Source organism: Natrix helvetica (genome assembly GCF_964273705.1).
Source record: "Natrix helvetica genome assembly, chromosome: 13".
Classification (NCBI taxonomy): domain Eukaryota; kingdom Metazoa; phylum Chordata; class Lepidosauria; order Squamata; family Natricidae; genus Natrix; species Natrix helvetica.
In genome coordinates, this window is record NC_138557.1 from 7,289,768 (window position 1) to 7,312,233 (window position 22,466).

The 22,466-nt window shown below is 44.3% G+C and overlaps 1 protein-coding gene across 1 annotated transcript in view; it reads left to right on the forward strand.

The window, feature by feature from the left end:
- SNX29 (sorting nexin 29) overlaps positions 1-22,466 on the forward strand; it is a 146,720-nt gene that overhangs the window by 66,531 nt on the left and 57,723 nt on the right. The window contains exon 19 of the mRNA XM_081965909.1: positions 20,354-20,494. Within this exon, the coding sequence (XP_081822035.1) occupies positions 20,354-20,494 (141 nt within the window). The remainder of the gene's footprint in view (positions 1-20,353; positions 20,495-22,466) is intronic.

The window sequence follows — 22,466 nt, forward strand, 5'->3', positions numbered from 1 at the left end:
AGAGGCTGCCACCATCTTAACTACATGATGGTTGCCAAGCATCCTTTCATCATGGGGTTGCTGCCATGGTCATAAGTTTGAGGACTGGTCATAAGTCATTTCCCCCCCCAGTGCTGTTCTTCACTTCCAATGGCAGATAAACCAATGGCCGTTAAGTCCAGGACTATCTGATATCCATGCTGGAGTCATGCTGAAGCTTCAGTACCCTGGACAGCTCCAGGCCTAGAATTTGCATTGCTGAAGGCTGAAGATGAACTATTTCTGGCTAATCCAGCAAAGCAACCTTGGATTTAATTCTGGCTTCAGTTATTCTTCCTTTTCATATTTTGAATGGCTCAAGCCTAGTTTGGATTTCAGATGTTTTCTTCCTGGCTGTTCTCCGGGATAGAGGCGATAGAAAGAAACCTCTCTTGGCTCTTTCATAGAGATGATTGTGCCATAGACTGTGCAGTTTTGTCTAGTGGTTGAGGCTCCAGCTAGAAGCCAGGAGACGGTGAATTCTAGTCCTGCCTTAGGTATGAAAGCTGGCTGGGTGAATCTAACCCAATCACCAGGAGTTGGTGAGTTCTAGACTTGCCTTTCCAGTTGCAATTCCAGTTGCAATGTATGGCTGTGAAAGTTGGACCATAAGAAAGACTGAGCGCCAAAGAATGGAGGCCTTTGAACTCTGGTGCTGGAGAAGACTCCTGCGAGTCCCTTGGACTGCAAGGCCATCCAACCGGTCAGTCCTAGAGGAGATCAACCCTGGATGCTCTTTAGAAGGCCAGATCCTGAAGAGGAAACTCAAATCCTTTGGCCACCTAATGAGAAGGAATGACTCCCTGGAGAAGAGCCTCATGCTAGGAAAGATGGAGGGCAAAAGAAGAAGGGGACAACCGAGAATGAGGTGGCTGGATGGAGACACCCAAGCAGTCGGCATGAGCTTAAATGGACTCCAGAGGATGGTAGAGGACAGGAAGGCCTGAAGGAACATTGTCCATGGGGTTGCGATGGGTCAGACACGACTTCACAACTAACAACAACAACAAGCCTTGCCTTAGGCATCAAAGCTGGCTGGGTGATGTTAACCCAATCACCAGGAGATGCTGAGTTCTAGATCTGCCTTAGGCATCAAAGCTAGTGGAGTAATCTTGATCCAGTCACTGTCTCTCAGCCTAATTCACTTCTCAGAGTTGTTGTTGTGAGGAAAGCCGCAATAGCAATAGGACGTAGACTTATTTACCACTCGACAGTGCTTTACAGCCATCTCTTAAGTGGTTTACAGAGTCAGCATATTGTCCCAACAATAATCTGGGTCCTTATTTTACTGACCTTGGAAAGATGGAAGGCTGAGTCAACCTTGACCGGTCAGGTTCGAAGGAATCAAACTCCCAGCAATGTGAGCAGAGTTTGCCTACAATTCTGCATTGTGGTTACTGTGCTTGCAGGAAGGAAGAAGGTGTAATGGATATATTCTCTGCCTTGAGTTACTGGCAAAAATAATAAAGGTGAGAAATAAATAAATACAGATCGTCCTCAACTTACAATAGTTTATTTGGTGACCATTTGAAGTTACAACAACAAGGACCAGGGGAGACACGAGTGCAGTCTTCCAATATTTGAGGGGCTGCCCCAGAGAGGAGGAGAGTCAAGCTATTCTCCAAAGCACCCAAAAGCCAGACAAGGAATAATGGATGGAAATTGACCCAGGAGAGATTCAACCTGGAAATCAGGAGACATTTTCTGACACTGAGAACAATCAACCCATGGAACAGAAGTTGCCTTTGGAAGTTGTGGGAGCTTCATCCCTGGAGGCTTTCATGAAGAGATTGGACTGCCATCTGTCAGAAACGGTGTAGGGTCTCCTGCTTCGGCGGGGGTGGGGGTTGGACTAGATGGCCTACAAGGTCCCTTCTAACTCTTGTTATTCTGTTCTCTTTTAATTTGCAGTTCTGCAAAAACTATCAGGCAAGTGTGATTCTGAGAAAGGAGAAATGTATCATCCCCTGTTAGTTTCTGGTCTAGGTTAACAGCAGAGAAAAAAAAGGGGGGGGGAGTGGGAGTGGGGGAAGCAGCTCCCTTGTAGCTTTTAACAACATAATTAACATATAAATTAAATAATACAGGTGTGAGAATGCAACCTTATCTAATGCCTGGAGAGATGAAAATAGGACCTGTTAACTGTTCACTGATTCCCCCCTCCCTCCAATTTTGCATTTAAGTACAAATTCCTTAAAAAAAAAAAAAAGGAAAGCCTCAACAAGAGTAATTTGTCCCTTAGAAAACACTTTCAAAAAAACCAACGACAACCACACTCCACGCATCTACAGAGCTTGAATAAAATTGTGTTGTTATCAAACAACAGTTTTTCCCTACCCTCCGGAGACCTTCTACTACAACTCCCATTATCTCAAGCCAGGGTGGCTATTAAAGAATCAGAAAGACAGCAGGCAGGAATAAAGGGCAGGATTTTATTTATGTATTTATTTACATCCTCCCTTTATTATTTGTATATCAATACGTAAAATCAAAGACTCTTTCATTGTAGTAGGCCTCCCTGCAGCTGCCTGGGACCAAAAATGGGCCGTGGAGGGGTGGGGTGGCGTTGCACCCCTGTGCTCCCCCTGTGCATGCATGTGTGACCCCCCCGCGCATGCACACACACCCCAAGCATGCATGCATGTCTTCTGCATTTGCCTCGTCCCTTGCACATGCACAACGGAGACCCAAAAATCAGCTGGCCGGAGGGAGGTGCAAGCGCGGTGGAGCTGAGCTGGGGCGATGGCTTGCCTGCCTGCAGAGAGGGCTCTTGTGTGCCACCTCTGGCATGCGTGCCATAGGCTTGCCAGCACGGCCCTATATCATTCTGGACAAACAGCTGCCCAGTCTCTTCTTAAAAACCTCCAGTGATAGAGGGCCAAACCACTTCCGAAGGCGAGCCATTCCACTGGTTAATTGTTCTTACTGGCAGGAAATTTCTCATTAATTCAATGTTGGACCTGCATCTATCCCAGCTTCCTGTTGTCTGCTATGCCTTGGGCACAGTGGTGGGTTTCAAATTTTTTTAGAACCTCTTCTGTAGGTGTGGCCTGCTTTGTGGGAGTGGCTTGCCAGCCATGTGACTGGGTAGGAGTGGCTTGCCCGCCATGTGACCGAGTGGGTGTGGCTTGGCAGTTATGTGACTGAGTGGGTGTTGCCAACTTGTAAAATGTGGTGAAACTCACTTAACAATGCTCTTGCTTAGCAACCAAAATGTTGGCTCAGAAACTCTGGCATTTGAAGCACGCAAGTCTTAAAGCTGTCAAGTTACAAGCCCCTTGTACCTCTAATTCTTTGGGGGGAAAAACCCCCAGGGGTGTTCAAACTTGACAGCTTTAAGACTTGTGGACTTCAACTCCCAGAATTCCTCCTCCAGTCATGTTGGCTCAGGAACTCTGGCATTGAAGTGTGCAAGTCTTAAAGCTGTCAAGTTACAAGCCCCTTGCCCCCCTAATTCTTTGGGGGGAAAAAAACCCCAGGGGTGTTCAAACCTGACAGCTTTAAGACTTGTGGACTTCAACTCCCAGAATTCCTCCTCTCGCTCTTCATCTTGATGATGTGCAGACGGACGTTGGGAGGGAGCTGGAACCGGTTCTAAACGGCACGGTAGATTTGTGGAACCTCTTCTATAGAAGAGATTAGAACTGGCAGGAACCCACCCTTGCTTTGGCAGCTCCGAAACCTAGCGAGAAGGGATATCCCAGTCTTCCCATTGTGTTCCCCCGGCAGCTACTAATTAAGGCGATTTCCAGTTCTGGATGTAATGTAGCCTCATTAACGTTGATAGCAATTGGTAGCTCAATCATCCTTAAATCTCAGCTTTAATCCACGCTTCTGCTTACATATCCAAAGGGTTGTGTGTGTTTTTTCCCCCCAAACAAATGTGCAAAAGTTTTAATTCATCTCTTAAGCAGGACCTCCAAGAGGATTATTAAGTGCTGGAAGAAGGCTAGTATAAGCCCCCTCACCGACACATGGACACATAAATCAATAATGTCCCAATTGTACATTTACAGTGTACGGCGTTTTTTGAGCTCCAGATTGTTTGAGATGATATCTCATAACCGTTCATAACTGGGATGAAATATAAACTATATCCATAAACAAAATGAAACTCAACTTGCAAATAAATAAGTAATGAAATTAAAATGCAATCCATTACATCAATAGCGGTTCACTGATTCAGAGGGGATTAGGTCAAACGAGGCTGCAAGGCGGTTTTGCTATACACACAAAGTATAGAGTATGAAGTATATCCCCAATATTGTTTTTCTTTTTAAAAAATTTGGTTTTGTAAAAAATCTTTTTAAAATGTTCCCGTTCATGAGCCCCCTTTGAGCTCCATGGGCCCCTGAACAATGTACCGGCTAGTGGTGAAATTCATTTTTTTTTAACCAACGGTTCTGTGAGCGTGGCTTGGTGGGCGTGGCAGAGGAAGGATACCGCAAAATCCCCATTCCCTCCTCACTCCTGGGGGGAGGGATATTGCAAAATCTTATGACCCTGTATCTGGAAAGTGTGGAAAGGTGCTTTTGCTGGTGTGTGTGTGTGTGTGTGTGTGTGTGTGTGTGTGTGTGTGTGTGTGTATGTATATATATATATATATATATATATATATATATATATATATATATATATATATATATATATATATACATACATACATACATACATACATACATACATACATACATACATACATACATACATACACATACATACACACACACACACACACAATATATATATATATTTGTGTTGTATTTGTGCCTAATATGTAATATAGCCCTCGTTCGAATCCCAGTAAGGGTATGGCTAGCTGATGAGAGCTAAATAGCTTGAAATAGATCTATACTAGTCTCCCTTTATTTATTTATCAGCACAAATACAACACAAATATAAAAAGGCAACATTAAAAATATGGGTTTCTGCCTGGATGGTCCTCTGTGATGAGCCGAGGGACAGAAGGTGGGAGTGGTGAGCTCCCTCCCATATTTGGGCATACCAGGGGTTGCAACCCAAATACATATATATATATAAAGCGAATTGTTCATGATTAATATTATAGCCGTGCTAAAGCAATAGGAGGGAATGAAAGGAGGCATCGCTCATCTCTCTCAAACTGTCCAGGCCTCTGTTTGTTTTCATTCTTTGGAAATGATTATTGCAGGATCTTTCTCCCCCCACCCCACCCCCCCTCCGCCAAAAAACCTCGACCCTTTTCAAAGGCCACATAAAAGCAGACTTGCAGCTGTGTCAAAATGTAATTTGTGTCTGGGTTTCCCACCCACCCACCCCCATCCCCCTTGCTTGCCACTTTAGAAGAGAGCCTTTAAAAGCCAATTCACCTTGGTTTTCTCTTAGGGAAGCCATGAAACATTTCTAGGGAGAGAATGGGAGGGGGTAAACTCAAGAGATACTCTTGGTTCCCCCCACCCTCGCCATAAGGTAAAGGTAAAGGTTCCCCTCGCACATATGTGTTAGTCGTTACCGACTCTAGGGGGCGGTGCTCATCTCCGTTTCAAAGCCAAAGAGATGTCATAAGACGTCTCCGTGGTCATGTGGCCGGCATGTCTCAACGCCGAAGGCGCATGGAACACTGTTCCCTTCCCACCAAAGATGGCCCCTATTTTTCTACTTGCATTTGAACATGCTTTTGAACTGCTAGGTTGGCAGAAGCTGGGACAAGTCACAGGAGCTCACTCTGTTACGCGGCGCGAGGGATTCGAACCGCTTAAATGCCGAACTTTCTGATCGACAAGCTCAGTGTCTGAGCCACTGAGCCACCACGTCCCTTAGTTTACCCCCACTCCATAGTTAGACTCTTTCACCGTTTTTCTTGCTTTCCTTCCCAAAAGGTAGGTGCATCTTATACTTCGGAGCGTTTTATACTCCAAAAAATATGGTAACAATTAGTGGAACAGAAGTTGTGAATGCCCCAACACTGGAAGTCTTTAAGAAGATGTTGGATAGCCATTTGTCTGAAACGGTATAGGGTTCCCTGCCTAGGCAGGGGGTTGGACTAGAAGACCTCCAAGGTCCCTTCCAACTCTGCTATTGTATTGTATTGTATTGTAACTTGGCACGTGATCTGGTTCTTCTGTGGTCCCCAGTCTCAGAACTGGACTCTGACGCCAAAAAAGTTTCTGCGGATATATAAAAGCAAACCTCAGCGGTAGTTCTTGCTGCAATAGAACGATGGGGATGTTTGCATTATGTCATTGTTTATTTCTAAAAGTCCTTGAAAAATCACTGCAGATGAGCTGGGTTTTTTCCCCCCTGCCCAGATTCCTGTTTATCATTTGCATAAGTTAAATAATGAGAGCTCTTTGTGAAAAAAAAATAAGCTTTAAGCACCCTTAATTCATGGAGGTGAAGCCCAGAGAACCAGAAATGGAGAAAAAGCATAAGAAACTGAAGATGGAGCATCAAAATTAAGCCTGAACTGGTCACCCTTCGTAGTCTACTTGCTTAGGAGGGGCATAACGGTCATCCTGGATAAATTTGACTTCAGCCTGTGTGGGAAGATTGTTCCAAAGGATGCTTCAAACGGTCATTTAGTAAGCTTCTATATGGAGTGCAAACTTGAACATCCTGTTTTAGGATGAAATATTCTCCATAGAGAGGGACGGGGGTGGCTCACTGTGGCTAAGACTCTGAGCTTGTCGATTAAAAAGGTCGGCAGTTCGGCGGTTCGAATCCCGAGCGCCGCGTAACGGAGTGAGCTCCCGTGACTTGTCCCACCTTCTGCCAACCTAGCAGTTCGAAAGCAGGTCAAAAATGCAAGTAGAAAAATAGGAACCACTCCGTGCGTCTTCGGTGTTTAGTGATGCCGGCCACGTGACCACGGAGACGTCATCGGGCAGCGCTGGTTCTTTGGCTTTGAAACTGAGATGGGCACCACCCCCTAGAGTCGGGAACGACTAGCACATACATGCAAGGGGAACCTTTGCCTTTTACCCAAACAATATCCTCCAAAGTTTTGGCTAAAGTGTGTTGAAAATCTACGTTGTTTTTGATTATGGCGAGCCTCCCAGATTTGGTTGCGCAACATCAGCCCTGAATAAATAAAAATAAAACAAGAATACATCTGATCGTGGTTTTTGTTTTGCTTAATGGCTTAAAGTCACCAAGCCAAAATATCCAGTGAATGAAAAAAGAGAACATTTCCAAGTCCCCATCGAACTTTCCCCCTAGTTTGGCTAAAGCAGGGGCTGGAATTATGGAGAGCACTTTAATCTCTTTTAATTTTCCCTGTTGCGGTAGAACTGCCAGGGTTTTTTTAAAAGATGAATTTATTTTTTTATTGGTGCATCTTTATCGCTTGAAAATAGCCCTGTAATTCGCATTGCCGTGCTTTATGACTCTTCGAAAACTAGCGCCCTCGTTTAGATGTAAATTGTCATCAGATTACTACCGTTGCCGTTTCTCGCCCCCCATAGATATCTGTATATTTTATTCTGTGGGTATCTTGGCTTCTTTGTCTGTACCTCATTAAGGGAATTGGCTCTCCCTGCTGTTAAGCAGAGAAGGAACAGCCGAAGGAAGCTTGATGTGAAATGAGACTGGATTGTAAGCAAGAGGAGACAGCACAAGGGACAGGTGATAAACTTCAGCCATCTTGGGTCTTCCGGAGTGGAAAATAAACAAGGGGAGGAACAGTCTCGTGAAGCGCCCCCATTTCTAATCTGGATATCCATAACGTTAGTTGCCTCTTTTCTGCTTTCCTACAAGTGGATTGGCGTGGGTTAGCCAAGTCAGACCTTTCTAGCTCAGGTCATACTTGACTTCCACGGCTAAGAATTGGAGGGTCTGTTTTGAAAGTTAGAAGCGAAGAAGAGCTTCTCTTATCACTGAGTGGGAGTGATGATGCCCACGGAGGAGAGCTGGCGTGATGGATTACGGCGAAGCGGCAATTGCCCAGGAAGAAAGGAGCACATTCTGGAAAGGGTTGGGGTGGGGTGGGGTGAGATAAGAGGCAGCCCTGCCCAGAAACAGATAGCAGATAGAGAGCCACTCCCTAGATTCTCCCAGGGTATACAGTATTGGTTAGAATGAGGGTAATATAGATTTATACTGGCAAGATTCTGTCTATTTCTCTGCCTACAAATTAAGAACTGAATGCTGGCTGAATTGTTCTGTGTCATTCTTGGACTTAGTCTGACTACTGAACAACTCTGACCCTTCTTACATCGCCCTTTGAGTTTAAGATTGTTTAATAGATTGCTAACAAAGGCATCATCCATCATTCTATTATTTATGCATTATTTATGCTACACCCGTCAGTATTTCCTTTCTTCCTTCCTCTTTCTTTCTTTCTTCTCTCCCTCCCTCTCTCTTCCTCCCTCCCTCCTTCCTTTCTTGTTTAATACATTGCTAACAAAGGCATCATCCTATTATTTATCCATTATTTATGCTGCATTAGTCAGTATTTCCTTCTTTCCTTCCTTCCTTCCTTCCTCTTTCTTTCCTTCTTTCTTCTCTCCCTCCTTCTCTCTCTCCCTCCCTCCTTCCTTCTTTCCTTTCTTGTTTAATAGATTGCTAACAAAGGCATCATCCTATTATTTATCCATTATTTATGCTGCATCAGTCAACATTTCCTTCTTCCTTCCTCTTTCTTTTTTCTCTTCCTTCCTTCCTTCCTTTCTTCTCTCTCAGTCTCCCTCCCTCCCTCCTTCCTTCCTTCCTTTCTTGTTTAATAGATCGCTAACAAAGGCATTATCTTATTATTTATCCATTATTTATGCTGCATCAGTCAGTATTTCCTTCCTTCCTTCCCTCCTTCCTCCCTCCCTCTCTCCCTCCTCTCTCTCTCTCTCTCTCTCTCCCTGCCTCCCTTTCTTTCTTTCTTTCTTTCTTTCTTTCTTTCTTTCTTTCTTTCTTTCTTTCTTTCTTTCTTTCTTTCTTTCTTTCTCTTTCTCCATATACTCCGGAATACTTATCTTGCCACTCTTGTTCCAACACATGTGGGCTTTGCCTCTCGAAAAATGGTACCCTCGCCCCAAAAGGAGGAAACACTTACAGAATCTTCACTCCTTACACCAGTGAGGATGCTCTCTCTGGATTGTCTTCTACATTGCCAGTGCCCTAGGAATTGAATTCGTCCCACGCAATGAGTTTCACTTGCCAACTCCTTGTTATGAAGATAAATGAGCGATGAGACAAAACGACGAAGGGCAGAGAAGGGCCACTTGCCAAGGATGGGGCTCTTTGGGACAGGAAGTCTGTGTTATAATTTGCGAGGCAGTCTTGGTAGTAGACATGGGATAGAGGTGACATCTAGCTTGATCTTGCTTTCTCTACGTGTAATGTAATTTGTCTGTTGCTGCTGCTTAGTAACTCTTGTCAGGTGAGGTGGCTATTGCATAAGCAGGTAGAGCCTTGAAGCTTTTGACAAATCAAGAAATCAAGGAGGATTTCATTTCAAATCAAATTTCAACAAGAAATCCGAGCGAATGCTGAAGATACTGGAAGATACTAGCCTAGAAACCAGGAGACAATGAGTTCTAGTCTTGCCTTAGGCCAGCTGGGTTATTTTGGGCCAATCATTGGAAGATCATGAGTTCTAGTCCCTTTTGAGCCATGAAAGCCAGCTGGGTGATTTGGGGCTTATCATCAGGAGACTGTGAGTTCTAGTCCCGCCTTAGGCAGGAAAACTGGTTGGGTGACTTGGCGCCAATCATCAGGGGAATTCTAGTCCCACCTTATATATGAAAATCAGCTGGGTGACTTCGGGCTGATTATTCTCTCTCAGCTCAACTCACCTGTTCTGGGAAAAGTAGGAGGATGGAAAAAGAACATTGTGCATCTTCACTGCCTTGAGTTGCTTATAAAGTAATAAAGGCAGGATGAAAAAAATCAAATCAATAAATAATGCTGTTTGAGAGAGAGATTTCTGAAGGGCATCACAGAAAGCTGAAGGAAAGCTGAGAAATATATCAGCAACGGGAATGACCGTTGCGGAAGGAAAGTTGTTTGCTACAACTGTTCTGGGCATGTGCCAGTTCTCAGACATAATGTATTTAATTGAGGTATTTAACCACCATGCGAAGGGACGTGGTGGCTCAGTGGCTAAGACGCTGATCTTGTCAATCAGAAAGGTCGGCAGTTTGGCGGTTCAAATCCCTAATACCACGTAATGGAGTGAGCTCCCGTGACTTGTCCCAGCTTCTGCCAACCTACCAGTTCAAAAGCACGTAAAAAATGCAAGTAGAAAAATAGGAACCACCTTTGGTGGGAAGATAACAGAGCTCCCTGCTCCTTCGGTGTTTAGTCATGCCGGCCACATGACCACGGAGACGTCTTCGGACAGCGCTGGCTCTTCGGCTTTGAAACGGAGATGAGCACCGCCCCCTCGAGTCGGGAACGACTAGCACATATGTGCGAGGGGAACTTTTACCTTTTAAGCACCATGTCTTGTTTTCTTCCAACTCTCTGTAGCGTGTGTAAGACCAATCATTGCAATATAATGAGGCCAGTAAACGAGATGGCTCATTTGGCTGCTGTGTGCTAAAAATGGGTTTAAGCAGAGCCATGGTGAAATAACTATGGCTTAGTGGAAGGATGCTTACTTTCAAAAGAGTTCAGTTCTGTAATTATTATTTTTTTACAGCAAGGAATCAGGTAGTAAATGAAGTAAAAGATGAATATATATATATTCATCTTTTACTTTATTTATTTATCAGCACAAATACAACACAAATGTAACAAGGGCAACATTAAAAATATGGTTTTCTGCCTGGATGGTCTCCTGGAGTGAGCCGAAAGACAGAAAAGGGAAGCAGTGTGTTCCCTCCCATGTGTTCTCTCTCTCACACGCACGCACACACACGCACACACACACACACACACACACAAACTGCAAGACTCCCAGGAGCTGCTCCTGAATGAGAAAAGACAGCACTGGATTAACTAGACAAATAGGCTATGCTTTATTTGCCCTTTACGGTCTTGAGAGTCCCAGACCATGCTTCTAATAGAAAAATGATGCAATTAGAAGACCTTAGTATTACAAATGATACCGTGATGGATTTGCACAGTGGACGGGCCCATCCTGTGGTTTGCATTTGGCTTTGCATAATGTTCAGACTTGGTCTGTTGAATACACAATGTTTTGCTTTACGCAATTAAGTCCCAGCCAGTTGCCGGTTTGCCAAACGCGTGTAGGAGAAGAGCAGCCAGAGCTGTTCTGACTCAGGCTTCCCGAGAGCCTGAAGCAAACTCCTGATCCCGACAAAAAAGCACTTTTATTAGTTGACTGTGAATTCTGCCCATTCCCATCCAGCAAAGTCTTTCAAGGGAGGATTTACAGTCACAGACCTTATCTGGCTTGGAGAGCTGCCAGGCCGAGATCTGCAAAACTGGGCAAGGAGTCTTGGAGAGTCCCGAACCAATTAAGCGAACTAATTGTCTCCTGCAAACTCCACTCGCCTTTCACTCCCCTTTTATTCCCTATGGGAGGGGCCATTCACCATCCACTTGTGGCCTTACTCTCAAGTTGACCCCTGTTCTTTAGCTGTTCATTTCGTCTGGCAACTCTGTGCATGCACACATTGGGAACAGGCTCCAGCTGTTCCTCTGCCTCACTGATGTCTGACTCTGAAGGCAGCTGATAACTGGCATAGGGCTTTGGCCCCCTTTCTGCCTCCGACGCAGAGCCCTCATCTGAGCCTTCCCCAGACTCCAGGACTGGCCCATGTTCCTCCTCACTGTCCGAATCTGCGGGCGACATCCAGAGCTGGCGGGAGATGGAGTTAAGCGAGTCATCAGCCTAGTGTCATTACGTTCTCACAAATGGGTGGACATTTCTCCTCAATTCTAGGTTGGTTCTCCCCTTGATCAGTTTCCATCGGTTGCTTCTTGTTCTGCCTTCAGGTCCTTTGGAGAAGAGATTGACTCCCACTTCTTGGTGGCAACCCCACAAATAATGGAAGGCTGCTATCATGACGCCCCACTTTTCTTTGTTAGACTAGACTTTATCCAGTGCCTGCGAACGTTCTTCATATGTTTTAGTTTGCCTTTCCCCCCCCCTCCTAATCAGGTTTTTAAACACAAATCCTGTCTTCTTTTAAAAAAAACACGTTCTCCACTACTGAGAAAATCATAGTGCTGGTGAATCATAGAGTTCAGTGTTGCATATTAAGTCATAACCTGTTGTTAAGTAATTAAGGATCCCAATACACTGTAATTTAATTTTTAAGAGACGGTAGAAATATTTATTCATTTCCCATGTAAGGCACTCAGGGTTTTACCTGGTTATTTTTTCTTTTAAAGACAAACCAAAAAAAGAATGAGCATCGTTTTACTATGTTTTTATTCCCCCCTTAATGAGCTTATCCTTGGACCTTTACCCCGATAAAATTAAATATTGGAAAGCTTAGTACGTTTCTTTGATCTCCAAGGAATAAAGTAGTTGAGATCATCTTTGTTACCTCCAACAGAAATCACTAATTCTAAGTGAAGATATTATTTCAGATTGCAGTTTCTGTGCTTGATGGCCTGGGAACAAGTCCCATTGTGTTCAATGAGACATCTCGGCATTCATTTAAAGTTGCAACACATTTAATAGCTGACTTGCTTGGAAACTAGGAAGAAAACCCAGATTTTCTGAAGCTGGTATGATTTATTGATTTATATAGTAACAGAATATCAGTGTTGTAGCAGATTCAGACAGTGAGGAGGTTGGGGAGGAACATGGGCCAGGCCTGGAGTCTGGGGAAGGCTCTGTTGAGGGCTCTGTGTCGGACTAGAAGATCTCCAAGGTCCCTTCCAGCTATATTCTTATTGACCGACTGATTGATTGATTGATCGATTGATTGAAATACTGACCATCATTAATCCACTGCTACCAAGTAGGACAAACATTAGAAGTAAGGGAGTAAGGCCACAGGTGGACGATGAATGGCCCCTCCCAGAGGAAATAAAAGAGGAGCAAAAGGGGAGTGGAGTTTGCAGGAGACAATAGTTCGCTTAATTGGTTCGGGATTCTCCGAGACTCCTTGCCAAGTTCTGCAGCTATCAGCCTGGCAGCTCTCCAAGCCAGATAAGGTCTGTGACCGTAAATCTTCCCCATCAGTGGGGCAGAAGAACAGCTGGAGCCTGTTCCCGAACAACTGGAGCCTGTTTTAGCATCCAGTTCCCTAATCGTCTTTGTTGCTCTTCTCTGCACACTTTCTAGAGTCTCAACATCTTTTTTATATGGTGGTGACCAAAACTGGATGCAATATTCCAAGTGTGGTCTTATCAAGGCTTTATAAAGCAGTACTAACACTTCACGTGATCTTGATTCTATCCCTCTGTTAATGCAGCCTGGGACTGTGTTGGCTTTTTTGGCTGCCTCCACATACTGCTGGCTCATATTTAAGTGATTGTCCACTAAGATGCCAAGATCTCTCTCACAGTTACTGCTATTGAGTCAGGTTTCACCTAATCTGTACCTGTATAGATTTGTCAGTGACTGGAAATCTTTTATGGACTTTTTGCAGAAAAGAGGGAGGAAGGGGGAACGTATTTGTGATTTCTGGGTCTGATGATTGGAAAGGCTAAAATCTGGAAAGAAAGTAGGCACCATGAAATAATCTTAGCGAGGATAAAATAGAAATGCATTTATGCTTTTTTCCCTTCCATTTCTATTAACATGTCTTTCCCCTTCCTTTTTCTTTAATTTTACATTATTTTTCTCCCTGTATTAGAACCTTCTTTAATTAAAAAATAATTGAAAAATGATGTATGAAAAACATGATTTCAACTGGAATTAACTTAGCAACAAGGACGCATTAAAGGACATATTAAAAAAAAATACTCACAAGGATGTATCACAATTTAGGATGAGAGTAATGTTGGCTCAGGTAGTCTGTTCATAATTGACAAACATAAGCATGAATTATGAAGTGATAATTAGATTTTTTAAAAAGGAAGAAAAGAACATATAGAGGAACCAATTTGGCTGTTTGAAACGGAATGCTCCTTCCCTCAGATTTTATAGGCAATTAGTTTTATAAATCTTGGCAGAGAAATGCAATTTGATAGGCGAACGGTATGTGAGCATTTCGCTCTAGCTTGTTGAAATGTGAAATAGACGATGTTTTAGTAAAACAAGGAAGGAAATGCCCTCCCTGCTACAAGAAGTAATTTAAAATAAATATTAGGCTTCTAGGACCTGTGGAGACACAAGCCCTAAACAACAGACACTAAAAAAGCCTCAAAAAACTCTCTGTCTTGTCTACCGATAAACTAAATAGTTTAGCTAAAACAATTGCTTTAGTGGGTTTTTTAAAAATATATACAGAGCAATAGGTCACATTACACTTTTAAAATGGGGATAGATAGCTGTAAAAACAGAAGGAGGGTATTAATAAGGAAGAAACTTAGCCCTTAGAAAATCCCAGTTGGTTAAGTTTGCAATAAATCTAAAGAAAGGTGAAACGTTTAACAGAGTTGGAAGGGACCTTGTAGGTCATCTAGTCCAACCCCCACTGCCCCTCGCTGAAGCAGGAGACCCTAGGCCATTTCTGACAAATGGCAGTCCAGTCTCTCCTTCAAAGCCTCCAGGGATGAAGCTCCCACAACTTCTGAAGGCAACTTCTGTTCCTTCATTGGATTGTTCTCACTGTCAGAAAATTTATTTCCAGGTTGAATCTCTCCTTGGTGAGTTTCCATCTATTATTCCTTGTCTGACCTTTGGGTGCTTTGGAAAATAGCTTGACCCCCTCCTCTCTGTGGCAGCACCCCCTCAAATATTGGAAGACTGCTCTCATGTCTCCCCTGGTCCTTCTTTTCACTAGACTAGCCATGCCCAGTTCCTGCAACTGTTTGCATTGTATGTTTTAATCTCCAGTCCCCTAATCATCTTTGTTGTCCCCTAATCATCTATTCCAATGGGTCTCAACCTTCCTAATGCCACGACCCTTTAATACAGTTCCTCATGTTGTTGTGACCCCCAACCATAAAATTATTTTATGTTTTCCATATTTTTTCAAAAATATGTGTTTTCCGATGGTCTTAGGCGACCCCTGTGAAAGGGTCTTTCGACCCCCAAAGAGGTCCCGACCCACAGGTTGAGAACCACTGATCTAGTCCAACCCCCCACTCAAGCAGGACACCATTTCTGACAAATGGCAATCCAATCTCTTCTTGAAAGCCTCCAGAGATGAAGCTCACACAACTTCTGTTCGATCAGTTGATTGTTCGCACTGTCAGGAAATCCCTCCTTATTTCCAGGTTGAATCTCTCCTTGGTCAGTTTCCATCCATTATTCCTTGTCTGGCCTTCAGGTGCTTTGGAAAATAGCTTGACCCCCTTCCTCTTTGTGGCAGCCCTTTCTCAAATATTGGCAGACTGCTCTCCTATCTCCCCTGGTCTTTCTCTTCACTAGACTAGCCAGCCCTAGTTCCTGCAACCGTTCATCGTACGTTTTAGTCTCCAGTCCCCTCATTATCCCAGTTGCTCTTCTCAGGAGTTTCTAGTTTCTAGTTCTTTGAAGCAACATTGACATTGGAATGTGGAATGTGGTTTCTGATGAGGACTAGTTCAAACCAACTGAATTCAAAGGGCTCCACAAAGATTTGAATTTCAGGAACATGAAAAGTCATAATAATATACAAATCCCCCCCCTTCTACTACTAAATATGAAATTGAGCATTAGCACAATCCTGCTGAGAGTACTATGGGATTCTGTGAAATGTTATGTGGTGCATATAAAGCTGTGTGTCTTATCACAGATGACTCAGGGATGCTAAACAATAAAAGAACTCACTCCAAGCGTAATACGTTTGAACAGCTTCCGTACAGGTAGTTCTCCACTTACCACCGCAATGAGGCCCAAAATGTCCACCGCTAAGCAAGGCAGTTGTTAAGTGAGTTTTGCTCCACTTTATCACCTTCCTTGCCGCAATTGTTAAGTGAATCACTCCAGTGGTTAAATTAGCAGCAATGGGTGTTAAATGAATCTGGCTTCCCCATTGCTTGTCGGAAGGTCGTAAAAGGGGATCGTGTGACCCTGGGACGCGGCAATCGTCATCAGTATGAGTCAGTTGCCAAGGATCCATTGTAAATCACACGATCAGGGGAATGCTCCAGTGGTCGTAAAGTGTGAAAGATGGTCGCAAGTCACATTTTGCAGGGCCATTACCTTGTTTCTGCGAAAATAAGCTAGGGTCTTATTTTCTTTTGACCCCCGAAATATAAGCACTTCAGGGGTGGGATTCAAAAATTTTACTACCGGTTCTGTGAGCGTGGCTTGGTTGACATGGCGTGACTTGGTGGGCATGGCTTGGTGGGCGTGGCAGGGGAAGGATACTGCAAAATCCCTATTTCCTCCCGATCAGCTGGGACTCGGGAGGCAGAGAATAGATGGGGGCGCGGCCAGCCAAAGGTGGTATTTACCAGTTCTCCGAACTACTCAAAATTTCCACTACCGGTTCTCCAGAACTGGTCAGAACCTGCTGAATTCCACCTCTGAAACACTTGGCTTATTTTCGGGGAGGTCTTATTATTTTTGAGGTGCAGGCAGCGAGTGTGGTCACCTCATGGCTGCTGCTGCATTGCAGCATTTTTCGGAAAGGGCTTATTTTCGGGGGAGGGCTTAATTTAGCGCATTCGCTCAAAAGCCCAATGGGGCTTATTCTCCAGGGAGGTCTTATTTTTGGGGGAAACAGGGTATAAGTTTGAACAGACTGTAATAAATGGCTGTAAGTCGAGGACTCCCTGTAAAGTGATTCATTACCTTTTTTAATGGGCCCCTTGCCTCGTATCCGTAGAGACTTCTCCTCGTTTATGCGTCAATAAAAATATACAATAATACAATAGTAGAGTTGGAAGGGACCTTGGAGGTCTTCTAGTCCAACCCCCTGCCTAGGCAGGAAACCCTATACCATTTCAGACAAATGGCTATCCAACATCTTCTTAAAAACTTCCAGTGTTGGGGCATTCACAACTTCTAGAGGCAACTTCTGTTCCACTGATTAATTGTTCTAACTGTCAGGAAATTTCTCCTCAATTCTAAGTTGCTTCTCTCCTTGATTAATTTCCACCCATTACTTCTTGTTCTACCCTCAGGTACCTTGGAGAATAGTTTGATTCCCTCTTCTTTGTGGCAACCCCTGAGATATTGGAATATGTTAATCTACTTTTCCAGTTCGGCTCTTATTTGGGCAGAAGCATACTAGGCTAACTTTATGGCAAATAATGTCTCTCACTTATTCCATTACAATCACAATACTCCTGGCTGTGGAACTATTCCCATTTATTACGACCTTAAAACTTACCATGCTTGATAAATACCATACCTAAAGGCTGCCTCTCCACATATCTATGTTCTTCTGGAACAAAGTTTTTTTAAAAAAAAATTTCCATCCTCGTGGGAGCCAGGTGGTTGAGAAAATGATTTATAAGCCTTCAGATACGAAAGATTGAAAACCACGGCGCAAGAGTGCAGAAATCTTTCAGAGCTGTGATATTCATCCATAATAATTTGGAATAGCTCTGGGTAACCGGATGCTGCCGAAGAGATACTGAAACTTTAACCCTGCACGTGGATTGGACTGCACGTGTTCTGACCGAGGCTTCCCAAGAGGCTGAAGCAAACTCCTAGTCCCATCAAAAAAAAAACCTTTGATTAATTGACTGTGAATTCTGCTCATTCACATCCAGCAAAGTCTTTCCAGGGAGGATTTACAGTCACAGACCTTCTCTGGCTTGGAGAGCTGCCAGGCGGATCTCTGCAGAACTTGGCAAGGAGTCTCGGAGAGTCACGAACCAATTAAGGGAACTAATTGTCTCCTGCAAACTCCACTCCCCTTTCGCTCCTCTTTTATTTCCTCTGGGAGGGGCCATTCATCGTCCACCTATGGCCTTACTCCCAAGTCGACCCCTGTTCTTTAGCTGTTCCCTTTGTCTGGCAACTCTGTGCATGCGCACACTGGGAACAGGCTCCAGCTGTTCTTCTGCCTCACTGATGTCTGACTCTGAAGGCAGCTGATAGCTGCCATACGGCCCTGGCCCCCTCTCTGCCTCCGACACAGAGCCCTCCTCAGAGCCTTCCCCAGACTCCAGGACTGGCCCAGGTTCCTCCCCAACCTCCTCAGTGTCTGAATCTGCTGCCAGCTTCACTGGTGGGCCACAACACACATTTCTGAATTTGTCGTTGCGGAGATCTTAGAGTTTTGTTCAGGCTCAAAATTAATAGCACAGACATTTGCGACAGTTGCATTTAGCAATCAGGGAATTTAAGCTGTCAAGTGAAGAGAAATTTGGGAGCACTTATGCTTACCATAAAATAATGATTTCCTGAATCTCAACAGTCCCTATAGAAAACCAAACCAAACCCAAATCACTAGTAATTTGAAGTAAATTAAAGCAGATTTCTTATTTTTTTTTCTATCATCAACTAATTTAGGGTGTGCTTCTAATGTTTGCCCTACTTGGTAGCAGTGGATTAATGATTGTCAGTATTTCAATCAATCGATCAATCAGTCAGTCAATAAGAATACAGCTGGAAGGGACCTTGGAGATCTTCTAGTCTGCTCCCCTGCTCAAGTAGGAGGCCCTATACCATTTCAGATAAGTGTCTGTCCATCTCTTCTTAAAAACCTCCACCCACAACCTCTGGAGGCAAGCTGTTCCACGGGTTAACTGTTAGGAAGTTTCTCCTTAATTCCAGGTTTCTTCTCTGCTTGATTAGTTTCCATCCACTATTTCTTATCTTGCCTTCTGGTGCTCTGCCCCACTTCTTTGCGGCCACCCTTCAAATACTGGAATCCTGCTATCATGTCACTTGTAGTCCTTCTTTCCTCTAGATCAGCCATACCCAATTCCTGCAACTGTTGTTCGTATGTTTTAATCTTTAATCATTTTAGTTGCTCTTCTCTGCACTCCCCCCCCCCCCCCTCTCCTCGGACTAACTTAAACAAATGCAACAATCTCCTTAACTGTAGCAAGAAAGGATGTAAAATGTAGCAAAACTAACAATTGTCTTGCTTAGCAAAGGATATTTGTGGGTCAATTGTTGTCGTGGGTAGGATATGTTCACCGCTTTGGGTTGTTTGCAGTGATGTGATCCAACTGGTCTAACAACCCATGCGTAGTAGGTGAAAAACACGGCTAACAAACTTACCGTATTTTTCGGAGTATAAGACTCACCTTCCCCCCCTTAAAAGAGGGCGAAAATTTGGGTGTGTCTTATACACTGAATGTAGCCCAGCCCCCACCCTTTGCCCGCTGCCTCCCAGCAATTTACCTCCTTGCAGCAAACGGGGAAAATGGGGCTTGCGGAGGCGGCAATAGGCTATGGCCATCCCTGCAGCCTGAAACAGCTGATGATCAGCCCATGCTGAAATCGAAAGTGAAACTGTTTGCTTTGCGAGGCAAATTGCTGGGAGGCAGATTTATATTTTCTTGTGCTAATCAGGCTGTTTGCTGCAAGGAGGTAAGTCAATAACTATAAATGCCTATAGAATGTTGAAATTATTAGACTTATTTTTTAAAGACTGCTTTATTAGTTGTTCTAGACAACTTAACAAAATGAAGCTTTTTAAAATAAATGCTTGATCTGAAGAAGCCCAGTGTTATTGTATCTTCTTTTAAATAGCAGAGAATAACGTATACTTCCAGAAAGCCACATCAATTTTAACAGCTTCTCTACAAGTATAGTCTGAATTTTAACAGTGTCCTGTTGTCTAATTAGATCCCGACATAGTCATGTTTAGAGTAGATCTATTTAAATAATTTGGACGAGTTAGTGGGACTACATTTAAGAAACTACATTTAATATACTGCCGTAATGTGCATTTCTCCAATTCTTTGCTATTTCTATGGGTCGGGCACACATGCACAGAAATACACCACAGTGTATATTGTCAGTGCTGTTTGCTGTTTGTTGCAAGGAGGCAAATTGCTGGGAGACAGAAGCAGATTTTTTCCCCTTGTTTTCCTCCCCAAAAGCTAGGTGTGTCTTATACTTCGGAGCGTCTTATACTCTGAAAAATACGGTGCCTTCTACTGCAGCTGACGTGTGGCAAAACAGCTTTTTATCCATTGCCTATCAGCTGGGCTAAAAAAAAAAAGGGGGGGGAAATATAGGTGAGTTTTGGTTGGAGCGAACCGGTTCGCTCTCACCTGATCTTCGGAGCTACCTGTTCACCTGAATCGGGCCGTACAGGTAAATACTCACCCCTGGTGATTGGTAAAAATAATAAAAAGCACGATACAAACAAAGTATTTTGGTAGTTGTTCCGGGGGAAATGTTGCCAGATTGGTATCCTTGTCTATTTAAGATCTCGACCTAGTACCCTGGTTTTGGATAAAACCGACTGATCTCGTCTCTCTCTCTTCCTGACAGCTGTACATCAGGATAAAAGACGACGAGTGGAATGTTTATCGAAGATACACGGAATTCCGAGGGCTTCACCACAAGTTGCAGATGAGGTACCACCAAGTCCGAAGCTTTAACTTCCCACCCAAAAAAGCCATCGGAAACAAGGTAATTGTCGGACCCCGGGAGGCAAGAAATCAGGTAGTGTTCTGGGGGGAGCTGGTTAGTGTTGTTGAAGGAGATTTGGGTTAATGTCAGGGTTCCAAGTGACCCCCCCCCCCCCCAAGGAAAGGAGACTCCGAGGCTTGAGGTTCCTCAAAGTTCCATTTGGTTAGAGATGTCCTCTTGACACACACACACAAATGTTAAAATCAGGTCGGTCAAATGACCAGCCTGCCTTACAACCATCAAGAGTTATGACCGTGATGTGCAAACTCCACTACGACCATAACTCAAGGACTACCTGTATACCTTAGGGCAGTGGGGCCGAAAGCCTGCACCCATAATGCAATGCATGCATGACCCCCCCCCCCCGCCCCCTGCGCATGCACACATGACCCCCCCCTGTTCTCCCCCCTCCCCCTGTGCATGTGACTCGTCCCCCGTGCATGTGACTCGTGCCACATTTTTGGTCCTAGTAGGTCTCCCTGCAGCCTCCTGGGAGCAAAAATGGGCCATGGGAGGGGGTGCACCATCCTCCGAGCATGTGCGGCAGACACCCAAAAATCAGCTGGCCGGTGAGAGGTGCGTACACATATGTGGTGAAATACGCTGGGGCAACAGCTTGCGTGCCCCCAGACAGGGCTCTGCATGCCACCTGTGGCATGCATGCCATAGGTTTGCCATCACCGCCTTAGCGTTTTCTGCTTGAGCAGGGGGTTGGACTAGAAGACCTCCAAGGTCCCTTCCAACTCTCCTATTGTGTTGTACTTTCCATTCAGTCATATCCCCCCCCCCCCCCCCCCGCAGATGCTGCATCTTTATAAAACTCTCCTCGGCAGCTTCCCTCGTCTCATTAGTTCTTAGTAGGAGATCATTTTCACACTTTTCCTCCAAGGCTTTTCCCCCTCCTGGAAGATTCAAGTCTTTTTTTTTTTTTTTTTTGCTCTTTGACTCTAAGGGCCATTAAAAAGGGATTTTTTAAAAGAAAATATATATCACGATTCGTATTTGTAATTCAGGGCCAGATGAAGACTTTTTTTAAAAAAAGCAACCCAAACCTGTAGAAAGCTGAATGTTACAGAGAGAAGCAGGATAAGTTCCATTTTTGATACCCCTGTTTTTTCCTTTTCATACCAAAGTACCATACGCTGCTACTTTGAGCTGCAACTGGGTGGCTGTCGGGATCAGCTCTGCAAGAAACATGAACGTTTATATTAACTGGAAGCGAAACAATTTTCTTCTTTCTCTTGTAATGCTAGAGAACGGAGCTATTCCAGGAAACCATTCCTAAGTGTAGGTGCAACACTTAGATGGGGGGTTTACCCCAAGGCCTTTGGGCAGAGGTCCCTAAGTGAGAAGGAAGGATGAGTTGGGAGATTGTATGTGTTTTGACCCAGGCTTCCTTAAAAAGCATAAAACAAAGTCTTGGTCTCTGCATACCCCCTTTTTTTTACACGACTGTGAATTCCTTTCATTCACAGTCAGCCAGGCTTTAGCAAACAGTCTTTCAGAGGAGTGCTTATCCGCACGGACCTTATCTCGCTTGGAGAACTGCCGGATAACTAGTTTCCAAACGCAGGGCAAGGCAGACGTATTCTTCCTGTTCACCCTCTCTGCGGGATGGTTTAGGTCCGATTGGACCACCCAGCGGCAAAAGTATCGGCTGCGGTCTCGGAACATCGAGACCGCACGTCCGTATCGTCGTGATGTTGGCTCCTCCTCCACCTGTTTCTGCTACTTCGGTGGCTGTTTTGAGTTTTCCTTTCGCCTAGTGCTTCTTGGTTTTCTTAAAGGGGGAAGGACTCTTGACACTGTTTTCTGGTGGTGTGAGGTTTCCGGTACTGTCCTTTTGGGGCGTACTCCCCACAACTGAACACTGGGTCTTCTCAGCAGGGTAATTTAGATGGATTTATCAGCCCTGCTGTTCAGGAGTCGGGTTGTGGATATTTATGCCTTGCACAGTGCCATCAGCCGGTGT